Below are 13,953 nucleotides of genomic sequence, written 5' to 3' on the forward strand. Positions count from 1 at the left end.
ATAAAAACTCTTTATTGATTGTACGATTGCTTAAGAAACTGAAGAAATGGAGGAAAAATTTAACAGGCTTCACTGAAATACATTAAAATCAGTAATGGAACTGGCAACTTGTAACCTACTCTCCCCAATTTTGCTTCATAATGTCAGTCTCCTGGCTGCCTTTCCTCTTCTATAAACTCAGCAATTCAGATTCTCAAGAGCACGGAAACAGATGCAGTGGCAATCTCCTCACTCTCCACTGACCCCAACTTTCGTGCTCTCAGGCTCCTCTACTACCTCCTCAAAGCCCTCCAGCTCCAGAACTTTCAAGAGATATACCAAGCAACAAATAGATTGCTGGGAACAAATTTTGTTGGGAATTATTTGCTATCTCAAATGCACTGGGATTTCTCTATCTCTCTGTTTACTGAGAAATGAAATATTTCATACAGAGGCTGGGATTTATTATCTAAGAATAAATATCATTCTTAACATTTATCTGAGAAAGCTAGACAAATCCATGCCTACACATTGTAAAGTGAGAGATACATAAATAAAAGAAGAAAATGGTAATAATTTCAAAGTACTGACTGATCCTGATACAAAGAAAAAGTATCTTTTCTGAAATACACACTTCTAAAGTTACAAAATGTGAATGCTTTAAATTATCAGTTCTAATTTCACAAAGAGTTAAAAGATACTACAAAGAATCATGGATGCTTTTTTAATTAGTTTATACAAAATGTAATTAAATACATAAGAAAAATAAAAGATTATTATAAGGATCAGTTGTAAACATTGTATATTTTTTAATTTGCTATGTAACTTGGCATTAAGATAGGTCATGTTGAAAATATCAATATTGTGTGCCATTGAAAAACACAAAAATATCAATTATGGACCATATATATTTTTTTAATCAACTAGCGATTACAAAAAAACTAACTCTCCTACTTTTATAATTCAGAGAAAAGCACATACACAGTAAATAAAATAATCTCAAAGTATATTTTACCAAGATGTGAAAAACGTGACCATCAGAGACAAAGAATGGGAAAAGCAAAGAGAAAAAAGTGGTAAAGAGGGAGAAAAAGAGATTCAAGCTCCCAAACAACAGAAAAATAATTCTCTACGCTCCTTCCTCCTCTACTACATGTATATGCAGACAAGCAGCAATAAAAATGAAAACAAATATTTTCATGAAACAAGACCCCACTCTTTTCATTATTAGGATGATGCCCCTAAAAATATCTGTGCTGTGTTGCATATATTTGCAGCCATGGACATAAAAAGGAAATCATCTTTCAATGAGGTCACAGAGTCAAGTGGACAGTCAGGGACTCTCCGGTCCTGTTCTATATACTTTAGATAACTGTATATTTCTTCCAACAGACTGCCATTGCTTTAATTTGTTTACACCAGATTCACGTAACCTTTAATTAATTATAAAAAATATATGTACAATAGTAATGACAAGAGAGAATATATAAATAATGTAACATTTAAAAAACATTATGTGGCTCTGACAGGGGAGCTTAAATAAATGCCTAAACTAAACAACAGAAGCATCGCAGTGACTTCTCATACATTAGACCAGATGGATACCTTAAAAAGCTAGGGAATTACCATCAGACACTGTGGCCTCAGTTCTAAAAGTGGTATTTCTAAATACCAATATATGAGAGACTACTAGAGCAACAAATTATTATGTACTATTCAATAGGATTTCTACTGTTTATAATAAAATATAATCAAATGAAGAGTTACATGAAGTTCTATATGACCATTACAATTGTCAAAAGCAATCTTACCGGAGTGCAGAGTAGACACCCAAAGACAGGAACGAATAATCAGGATCATAGTACAAATATACAGACGAGACACAGTATGGAAGGATGTCAATCACCCCCACAGCAATGATCTTTCCGTCAAGCCAGTACTGCTGGTGAAAGGAACCATAACCACAGTCTGGTCCATTAGCGGGATTCTCTGCCTGTGAAAAAACAGACACACAAACATGAACAGTTTGGCATTTTTCTCTTTATAATAAAAATCTTAATAATTAACCTCTTCTACTTGTATTTTACTCAGGCTAGTTAAGTCCTAAAGTTTCCTCTTTGTTGCCATCATCTTCCGGCTCTCAGAAGAGTCATACCCTGCAAAACTTTTTAGGTGTAGAAACGCTGAAGGAACAAGAGAATAGAGAAAAACCAACTTAAGATCTTTTTCAACTTGTTTTAAAATTTGCAGTAGGAAATATAAAATCTACAGGATAAGTAAATACTATTAAACTCTATTCTTCTGTTCCACACCAAAGTTGGGAAAGAAATGGTAAATGAGAGAAAGATGGAGAACATAAAGGCAAGGGTTGAGTGCAAACAGGAGAACTATCCCTACGCTGCCAGCCAGGCCTAATCTGTGGCCACCCCTGCACTCATAAGGCATATGAGCTCATAATTTTTTCTAGGTAAGAGTTCCGGTGTAAGTATTATACCAAGTGCTATGACGTTTCTCCCTATTAGCGAAAGGAAAGTAAAAGTTATTTCCTTATCATTATTTTAATATACCTATAATCCCACAGAAGAAAGTCCCACAAATCTTTGCTAAAGAAATCTAGAGATTTCAGAGTATAACCATTTTCTGTAAATAGTTAGTTGAATGATATTTCTCATTTTAAAGTTCAACATGAATTTAAATGAAACTGTTATTAAAAGAAAACCTTACAATGAAAATCATGAAGCACCATAAAAAATGCTTTGCTAGAGACTGAATGAAATGTTAGAGATGAACAATTTAAGTGAACAAATACAACAAAACTTGTGTATCATGTTCACATACTTAAAGTCACAGAGAGTGTGTATGGGAAAATAAGCTAGAAGGAAATAAAGGAAAATGAAAAAAGCAGGTTTGCTAATACTAAAACCAGAAAAAGACATTACAAGACAGGAAATCTACAGAACAATCTCTCATGAACACAGATGCAAAAATCCTCACCAAGATACTACCAAATCAAATCCAACAATGTATAAAAAGAATTATACCCCAGGACAAAGTAGGATTAACTCCAGGTATGCAAGGCTGGTTCAACATTAGGTAAGTAACTAAAAAAAGAAAAGCAATTAATGTAATCTAACCATGAAAAGGGGCTGAAAGAAAAATCATATGATCATATCAATTGATAGAGAAAACACATTTGACAAAATCCAACACCCATTCATGACTAAAAGCTCTCAGCAAACTAGGAATAGAGGAAAACTTCATCAACTTTATAAAGAACACATACAAAAAAATCTACAACTGACATCAGACTTAATGGTAAGAAACTGGATAATCGCCCCCTAAAATTGGGAACAAGGCAAAGATATCCTCTCTCATCACTCCTATTCAATATCATACTGGAAATCCTAGTTACTGAAAAGGAAGTAATACATACAGACTGGGAAGGAAAAAAAATAAAACTGTCTTTGTTCACAAATGACGTGACATGCTATGTAGAGAATTCCAAAGAATCAACAACAAAAATTGAAACTAATAAGCAATTACAAGAAGGTTACAGGGTACAAGGTTGATATACAAGCCAATTGCTCCCCTATATACTAGCAATGACTGGAATTTGAAATTAAAAACACAATACTGTTTACAAAACCACCAAAAAAATTATACACCTAAGTATAAGTCTAAGAAAATATTAATATATACAGAAACCATATGCCAAAAAAACCTACAAAACTATGACAAATGGAATCAAAATGTAAACAAATGGAAAATATTATATGTTCATTTTGATTGAGATGTCCACTCTTCCCAAGTAGGTCTCCAGATTTAATTCAATCTCAATCAAAATCCCAGCAACTTATTTTGTGAATACTGACAAATTAATTCTAATGTTTATATGGAAAGGAAAAAGAGCCAGAATACCAACACAATACTGAAGAAGAACAAAGTTGAAGGACTGACACCACTTGATATCCAGACTTACTATAAAGCTACAATAATCGAGATAGTGTGATATTGGTGAACGAACAAATGAAACAGCAGAACAGAAAATAGAACCCAGAAATAAACCCACATAAATATAGTCAACTGGCCTTTGACAAAGAAGCAAAGATAATCCAAGAGAGAAAGGACAGTCTATACAACAAATGGTGTTGTCACCACTGGACATCCAAATACAAAAAAAGCAATATCTAGTCACAGACCTTACTTCTTTCAAAAAAATTAACTAAAAATGGATCAAAGACTATGTAAAATGCAAAACTGTAAAACTTCTAGGTGATAAACAGGCAAAGATCCAGGTGACCTGGGGTTTGGCAATGAATTTTAAGATACAACACCAAAAAGGACAATCCATGAAAGAAACAATTGACAAGCTGGACATCATTAAAATTAAAAACCTCCAGTCTGTGAAATGCATTGTTATGAGAATAAAAAGTCAAGCCACTGACTGGAGAAAATCTTGCAAAACATATCTCATAAGGAACTGGTATTCAAAAATATACACTCTTAAATTTCAACAATGAGAAGACAAACAACTCAATTAAAAACCAAATATCTAAGGAGATGTTTTACCAAAGAAGATGTACAGACGGCAAATAAGCATATAAGATGCTCAAAAAAATAAATAAATAAAGATGCACAACATCATTTGTTAGGAAACTGAAATTTAAAAAACAACGAGAGGGGGCTTCCCTGGTGGCGCAGTGGCTGGGAGTCCGCCTGCCAATGCAGGGAACACGGGTTCGTGCCCCGGTCCGGGAAGATCCCACATGCCGCGGAGCGGCTAGGCCCGTGAGCCACAACTGCTGAGCCTGCGCGTCTGGAGCCTGTGCTCCGCAACGGGAGAGGCCCACGCACCGCGATGAAGAGTGGCCCCCGCTCGCCGCAACTGGAGAAAGCCCTCGCACAGAAACGAAGACCCACCACAGCCTAAATTAATTAATTAATTAATTAATTAAAAAAAAACAAAACAACGAGAGGGCTTCCCTGGTGGCGCAGTGGTTAAGAATCCGCCTGCCAATGCAGGGGACACAGGTTTGAGCCCTGGTCTGGGAAGATACCACATGCCGCGGAGCAACTAAGCCCGTGCGCCACAACTACTGAGCCCGTGCGCCACAACTACTGAGCCCATGCGCCACAACTACTGAAGCCCGCATGCCTAGAGCCTGTGCTCCGCAACAAGAGAAGCCACTGCAATGAGAAGCCCACGCACCACAACAAAGAGTAGCCCCCGCTCGCCACAACTAGAGAAAGCCCGCATGCGGCAACAAAGACCCAACACAGCCAAAAATAAATACATAAATAAATAAATTGATTAAAAAAATAAAAACCACTGAGAGTACTATACAACTATTAGAATGGCTGAAACCTAATAACCTGTATATCAAATGTTGATGAGGATGCAGAACAACAGGAATTCTCATTCACTGATGATGGAAATGTAAAATGGTACAGACACTTTGGTTAGAGGCATAAGCTACCAAGCCAAACTCACACACAAAATGGAGAAACCTTAAATACATATTGCTAAGTGAATGAAATCAGTGTGAAAATGCTACAGAGACTGTATGATTCCAATTACATTCTATAAAAGGCAAAGCTACTGAGACAGTAAAAAGATCAGTGGTTGCCAAGAATTTGGGGGTCTGGGGGAGGATGAATAGATGAAGCACAAGGGACTTACAGGATGAAACTGTTCTGTATAATACTGCAGTAGTGCACACATGACATTATGCACTTGTCAAAACTCATAGAATTTTACAACACAAAGAGTGAGCTTTAATATATGCAAAGTGAAAGAAAATTAGGAGGGTAAGGGATCCCAAGAAGGAATGCAGATGGTGACAAGAGAATCTACCTGTATACACATGAAAAAATCTTACTGAAAGAGGCTGGGGAGGGGAAATGTGCTGACCTAAGAAACTCTGGGGGTCTATAAGAATGAAGGCAAAAGGAAATCTACACATAAGCATTGTATTCTACCTGATAAAGTTGTTTACCATGAGAACTACAGGTTAACAATTCTGATACTGACATACATGTATACTGGAACTGAACAACTAAGTAAACGGACAGCGGATGGTAGGAACCAAGAGTCTCACTACTGGAATGGAAATTTACAGATAAGCAAGGGGAAGAGGCTAGAATGATCCATGGGGCAATGGATTAGAGCTGGAGACATGAGTATGAACTCATGCTTAGCTTAATATAGATACAGATGGTTACATAAAGAAATATTTAGAGGTATGCATATACCATAGATATGTTCATACAAGGGTTAGTATATGCACATTTATTTCTTTGCTTTGTCAGATGAGAAGATCTAGAAAAACAACAACCCAGTAGCAACAAACATACCTAACACACAAATCTTGGTTTCTCATATCATTCTGCAATAAAAAGAACCAGGGCTGCTTGGAGAAAGGGCTGATTCCAGGGCTGGGGCAGGAAATATACAAGATAAGCTTAGAGCACCTCGTAGTGCCAGAAAATAAGGAAGTGTACAAAAAAACAAAAACAAAAAGCAAACCCACACTGCTGGAGGTATATCAAAGGGGCACAGCAGTCAACCAAAAGGCTCCCAATGGCAAAAGCTGGAGCAATTTGAGCAACAAAATAAAGTAGTATTGGATTATAACCCAAAATACAAAATAAATGTCCATGAGTCCATACTGATATAAATAATTGGATACACTAATAAATGAGGCAGAAGAGACAAATCTCCCATGCAGAATTCCAAAAAGTTTATGCAGATACTCTGCCTAAAGGTAGGGAAGCATGATTCCCCACTACTTAAGTGTGAGCTGCACAGTGACTTCTTTCCCAAAAATACGGTAAGGGAAAGCGGGCGGGCGGAAGTAACTGTGTGGGCGATCAAGGTAAACAACAACAAACAAGAGAAATTCACTAAGGTGCTAGCAGCATCAGTGATTTCTAAAACTTCCACTGCTATAGTTAAAATGGCGCTTGGGTAGTAAATACATCTTTAACCTTTTTTTTTAATTATTTATTTATTTATTTATTTATTTTTGGCTGTGTTGGGTCTTCGTTTCTGTGCGAGGGCTTTCTCTAGTTGTGGCAAGTGGGGGGCCACTCTTCATCACGGTGTGCGGGCCTCTCACTATCGTGGCCTCTCTGGTTGCGGAGCACAGGCTCCAGACGCGCAGGCTCAGTAGTTGTGGCTCACGGGCTCCGCGGCATGTGGGATCTTCCCAGACCTAGGGCTCGAACCCGTGTCCCCTGCATTGGCAGGCGGATTCTCAACCACTGCGCCACCAGGGAAGCCCATCTTTAACCTTTTAAGAGCTTCCACTAACTACTGATGTAATAATAAACTATGTCAAACCCTGGTTTTAGCATTCACTGTCACATATAGCACTGCTCTTTAAAAAATCATTACTGTCTCTCTAGAAACACATACAGTTTGAAGAGAACAGATTAGCAAACAGAAGCATTACCCAAAAGGAAAATAGAAAGGATATTAACCTGTTGAATCTACAACACCTGAATGAATGCCAATACTCTAAATTGCTAATAGACTTGAAGCCTAATCACTTGTCTCAGAAACTAGAATGCTCCAACTATGTAATAAAAAATAAACAAATTCCTACATATTAAAGAACTTTATGAAAACCATCTTTTAAACGTATGCCCTGAGGTTCATAGGAATGAAGCTCCCTGTCTTTAAAAATAATCATGCAGGAGAGCAACCACTGCAGCAACACAGAGACAGAGAAGCTGTCAGTTCATGGTATGGAAGGTGGGGAGCCTGTCAAATGTCAGAAAACCTCCAAGTCAAAGCTAATTGGATGACTCTGAAATGAGGCTAAATTCTTCCATGATTTCAGTTTAGTGTGTCATTCTAGGACTCATTAAATCAAATGAGTGTATTCGTTCATTCATTTAAGCTGTATTTATTAAGGACATAATAAGTATGGACTCAATAAGCATATTCTCAATAAATAACCAATGTATTCTGTTAACCCTAAATATAAATCAGTCCTACTTGTTGTACCAGCTTGAAATATTTTTTTCAAACTGCAATAACCTTCTCAGTTGCCAATTTTCATCACTTCTCTCATTCCCTGGGCCTCCCATTTAACAACCTGCTTCCATTTACTTCACTGGTTCATTCTCCTATGAGTCCAGTCATGACCAACTTGTCCTAGCACAGGCATTATTCCCATCTCTCAATTCACGTGAAAGTTAGGGGTCTTCCCCATCTGCAAAGCACTTCATACAGATATGGGCTGTTTTATAATCACTTAGGAGAGAATAAGCCGTATAAGCATCTGCTCTGACCCCCATCCCATCACCTGAGGAAACCGGAAATCCAGGAGTCAACTGAGCAATAAAATGATCATAAAACCATGGAGTTATTAAATGACACACAAACTGGCCTCCTAGCCCCTAAGTCAATGCTAAATAAGAAAATCAGCTACTTTTAAACACTTCTAAATAAACTCACTTTTCAAATATCCCTCATCTATCCAAGTCAGTAAATAAAGCAGCATGAAAAACAAAGTGTTTCAACGCATGGTTAAAAATTGTTTTCTTAAAACCTGCTTTGCTGTACTCCTTTTCTTTCCATCATGTTTTCTGACAATTAAAATATGAATGATTTCCTCTTCTCCCTTGTGGGGGTCCTCACTGACCTAATTTTAAAAAGAGATTTCAAATATGGAAGATGCTCCAAGTAAAGGGAGATAAGAAGCTATTTTCCTAAAACCACATCCGAAACATCAGCACTACTGGTTAACAATGACCTGCTAGTCTCAACTTGGTAAGTTAATCAATACTTTCAAGCTTTTCAACAAGTACTCAGCAGCTGTGCAAAATGGACTGGAAGTGAACCTGAAATACTGATTCCCTTAGCCCTCTTTGCAGCTGGAATAGCCAGAGCCCCCAGATCACTCACTTCTGGCTGGGAAAGTCTGAAAAAAAATTAGTGTCTAACACCATACACTAAGCTGATCTAACTAACATGCCTGATGTCTGCCTATGCACACATACATTTGCTGAGTCAGTTCTATCCTTCCATCCGGCATAAAACTGCCATAATACAATTTCTTCCCCTCAAACATAATCCTTTAATTCAAATTATGTAATACTTTAAAACAAGGAAAAAACACAAGAGTTTGAGGGACAGAGTAAAGGAGATAAAAACAGAAGGAACAACAGTTAGATCTGTGAAATCAGCAATCAGCAGAACGCTTGGACTGGATCTCCAGTCATTCAACAATATCCTTAAAACCCAGACTCACTGAACTTTATCATGCCATATGCTTCAACATGCTATTATTTGGACGCCTGTTGATTACAAATGTGTTCATGAGCAGCAACTAGAAATTGTCTTTGTTGTAAATTTAAACCATCAGCAAACACAGATTTGTCACCTTCACCTCCACGAGGTTCGAAAGAGCCGTATCAGTCTGTCCCTTCAATTAACTCTCTCTCCAAGGGGCTCAGTCCCCCAGTATTAGAGAGGCCTCCTAAGTCACTGACTAGTCTCTATTGACTGTTTTGAGAATCCTACTTCAATTCTTGGGATTGCTACACTTCTTTAACCCCTTACTTAGTTAAGGCCTTTTCATGGTTAATACTCTTCAAATGTCACTTAAAAACACAAAAGGTGAGATCATTACAGATCATGCAGGAAAATACACACACTATTTGGGAAACGGAAAGTAACAGCGGTGCTGCCTCAATGACACAGGCACCACGTAAATCAGTGACCCTCACACTTCTTGTCTCAAAATTCCTTCACACTTACAAAACTCACTGAGGACTCCGAAGAACTTTTACTTATTGAACTGTATCTGTAGATATTTACTGTATTAAATATTAAAACTGAGCCTTTCAAAAATATGTACTTGTTAATTCACTTAAAAATAACAATAAACCCAATACATGTAAAATTAACATATTTTGTTTAAAAATTACTGTATTTTCCAAAACAAACAAACAAACAAAATCTAGTTAAAAGAATGGCACTGTTTACGTTTCTGCAAATCTCTTTAATGTGTGGCTTACAGAGGACAGCTGTATTCTCATACATGCTTCTGCATTTAATTTGCAGCCTTTGGAAAAAATCCCCAAACACTCATAATAGAATGAGAGAGGAAAAGGCTAATTATAAAATAATTTAGACCTTGAGAAGCCCCTGGAAAGGCATCAGGGACCACCAGAGGCTGCAGGACCGCATTTCTGAGAACATTCACATAAATGTATTTTTTAAATGTAGGTAGAGGAGTCTATAAACTGTAAACTGCAAACAGAAAGCGAGCAGGTTGTAGTGACTTGAGGCCAGGATTCGGAACCAAGATATCTGGATTTGAGCCCTAAATCCACTCACTGTACACTTTCTGGCTATTCTATCTTAGCAAGACAATAACTTGACTTTTAAAAGTATCAATTTCTGAATTTTTAAAACAGGAATCATACTGCTAAGCACCCTCAAAGGTAGCTGTGAGAAACAAATGACAACGTACACTTTGCAGAGTATGAGCAAATTTGAGTCCATTTTTGTTTTCGTTTTAAGGGGTCTGAATGACACATCCTAGAAGACTGTGTCTATGAAATTATATCAGTAGCTCATTTAATAGCAAAGTTATATAAACTTACAGAAGCCATCAATTTCCTCACAAGTCAGTAATGTGATTAGCAACATTTAATAGTTTATCTTTCTCATGCCCACAGTTTGTCACAGTTTTAGATAACTGAAAGAATAAGCGAAGTTATTTTTCAGCAGTTCCTCAATTTCAAGAATTTAGCTGACAACAGGAAAAATATAACAATAAAGCTCACCGCTAGCTATACAAAAGAAAACACATCTTAAATGTTGGGGAAGAATGGCATGGCTTCTGTGATTAATGAGTTGTGCGGTACAATACCAAAGGTACTCTGTGGAAATGACATCAATATTAATGGACCAATTCAGACTTCCAGCTAAATGGTTCCCAAAATGGGTGTATATTTACTCTGATAAAGTACACCTGTCTCTCTCCTGACCCACCTGCCTCCATGTGCTTCAGTTATGTTTAAAACAGACAACTGCTAAGACTCAAAGGAACAGGCAAAGGGGGTGTCATACTCCAGGCACCAGGGACAGCACTGGAGGGACTTACTCGTGGGTTCAAAGACTGGAAGAGTGAAAGTCTTCAGGGGCTGTAAGAGAGCAGGACCTGTATTCTCCTCCCTGCTAAAGCATCCAAAATCACACACCTGTTCACATAAAAATCCGCGATTTGCCAACTCCTGTCCTGAATTTTTTTTAAACAAGAGTTCATGGAGAATCCCAAAGGTAATCATTTTAAGCACCTGATTAAAAGTGCATTGCTTGAAAATAACTTATTCCTGCAACTATTTTGCCTTTTGTTAACAGTTTCATGAAACACTACAAATAAACTTCAGATTCATTTTAAGAACAGAAACTCACGAAGACATTCAGATGGCCAAAAAGCACATGAAAAGATGTTCAACATCGCTAATTATTACAGAAATGTAAATCAAAACTACAATGAGGCATCACCTCACACCAGTCAGAATGGCTATCATCAAAAAATCTATAGGGCTTCCCTGGTGGCGCAGTGGTTGAGAATCTGCCTGCCAATGCAGGGGACACGGGTTCGAGCCCCGGTCTGGGAAGATCCCATATGCCGCGGAGCAACTAGGCCCATGAGCCACAATTACTGGGCCTGCGCGTCTGGAGCCTGTGCTCCACAACGAGAGAGGCCGCGATAATGAGAGGCCCGCGCACCGCGATGAAGAGGGGCCCCCGCTTGCCTGCAACTAGAGAAAGCCCTCGCACAGAAACGAAGACCCAACACACCCATAAATAATAAATAAATTAATTAAAAAAAAAAAAAAAAAAGAAGTGGGGATGTATGGTGCCCGGTTTGGAGTTCAGAGCTGTCAGCCGGGAGCCAGACTCCTTCTGTCTTTAAAAAAAAAAAAAAAAAATCTATAAACAATAAATGCTGGAAAGGGTATGGAGAAAAAGGAACCCTCCTACACTGTTGGTGGGAATGTAAATTGGTACAGCCACTACGGAGAACAGTATGGAGGTTCCCTAAAAACTAAAAACAGAATTAACCATAAGACCCAGCAATCCCACTCCTGGGCATATACCCAGAGAAAACCATAATTTGAAAAGATACAAGCACCCCAATGTTCACTGCAGCACTATTTACAATAGCCAGGACATGGAAGCAACCTAAATGTCCGTCTACAGAGAAATGGATAAAAAGGATGTGGTACATATATACAATGGAATATTACTCAGCCATAAAAAAAGAATGAAATAATTTCATTTGCAGCAACATGGATGGACGAGAAATTGTCATACCGAGTGAGTAAGTCAGACAGAGAAAAACAAATATCATATGATAGTGCTTATATGCGGAACCTAAAAAAATGGTACAAATGAACTTACTTACAAAATAGAAATAGAGTCATGGACGTAGAAAAACATGGTTACCGGGGGAAGGGGGGGGGGGGGGGTAAACTGGGAGACTGGGATTGACATATACACAATACTGTTGACATATATAAAACAGATAACTAGTAAGGACCTACTGTATAGCACAGGGAACTCTACTCAATACTCTGTAATGACCTATATGGGGAAAGAATCTAAAAAAGAGTGGGGACTTCCCTGGTGGCGCAGTGGCTAAGAATCTGCCTGCCAATGCAGGGGACACGGGTTCGAGCCCTGGGCCGGGAAGATCCCACATGCCGCGGAGCAACAAAGCCCGTGCGCCACAACTACTGAGCCCGCGTGCCACAACTACTGAAGCCCGTGCACCTAGAGCCCGTGCTCCACATCAAGAGAAGCCACAGCAATGAGAAGCACGCGCACCACAACAAAGAGTAGCCCCCGCTCACCACAACTAGAGAAAGCCCGCGTGCAGCAATGAAGACCCAAAACAGCCATAATTAATTAATTAATTAATTAAAAAATAAAAATCAAATAAAAAGAGTGGATATATGTATATGTATAACTGATTCGCTTCGCTGCACAGTAGAAATTAACACATTTTAAACCAACTATACTCCAATAAAAATTTTAAAAAAAAAAGAAACTCAAAGGTGTGCTAAACCAGTATGGCATCAAAATTTACATGATTTCTTAAAAAAAAAAAAAAAAAAAAGACCCAAAAACTAAATTTAAAAATGTGAAACAAGATAGTCTATAAGAAATTAAAAATAATAATAAATTTAATTTGGAAAATGCAAATAGCAATACTCACGGTTAATATATCACATAGCTTTGCACAAGTGATTTAAAAACCGAATGCAACCAATTCCTAATTTTCTGGCAGACAATCAGTACACTAAAGATGGCTACCAAAACTAACACAATTCCGGGTTCACAGCTATACTGTATAGTAGATATAATAACAGTCTACCTGGAAAAAGCCTCCAACCTTGTTTCCAGTTAATATCCAAAGTATGTGAAATTAAGGGCCAATTCTGAGAAAATATATGGTGGTTGGACATGTTAGTTCCCACCAAGGAACATTCCATTAGAACAAAAGATCTGCTATTAAATGAGTTCTTGTTCCCCTGGCAAAATCCCACCTCCTGAAAAAGACAACTATAGCTTTGAACTAGTTAGGAACATTACCTAATGTTTAGCTACCAATATTCATTGTAATCTCCACCGGCAAGGAATGTTTTGCATTTTGAGGTTACTTTTTTCTTCACTGATTCTGACAGTTAACACAAACTGCAAGTACTCTGATTTGATACTACACTAGATATCAACGTTTTATAGCCCATTTTATATTATAGGAGCCAAATTTACTGATCATAACCTTCAAAACACACAATTATCTTAGTTACATATATTTATAAATTAAATAATGCTAACTCTGTAATAAGACTGCACCAAAAATTTTAGCCTATACAGGCTTATTCTAATGTGATTATTTCCTATCATCACCTACATTTCAATCCAAAGGCAATTAAGTTTAA

At 37.7% G+C, this 13,953-nt stretch overlaps 1 protein-coding gene across 3 annotated transcripts in view; it reads right to left on the reverse strand.

Moving 5' to 3' along the window:
- ATE1 (arginyltransferase 1) overlaps positions 1-13,953 on the reverse strand; it is a 163,368-nt gene that overhangs the window by 84,939 nt on the left and 64,476 nt on the right. For all 3 annotated transcript variants that reach the window (XM_068548687.1, XM_068548685.1, XM_068548686.1), the window contains exon 9: positions 1,791-1,972. In XM_068548687.1, the coding sequence (XP_068404788.1) occupies positions 1,791-1,972 (182 nt within the window). The remainder of the gene's footprint in view (positions 1-1,790; positions 1,973-13,953) is intronic.

The sequence above is a fragment of the Eschrichtius robustus genome, chromosome 7 (assembly GCF_028021215.1).
Source record: "Eschrichtius robustus isolate mEscRob2 chromosome 7, mEscRob2.pri, whole genome shotgun sequence".
Taxonomy (NCBI): domain Eukaryota; kingdom Metazoa; phylum Chordata; class Mammalia; order Artiodactyla; family Eschrichtiidae; genus Eschrichtius; species Eschrichtius robustus.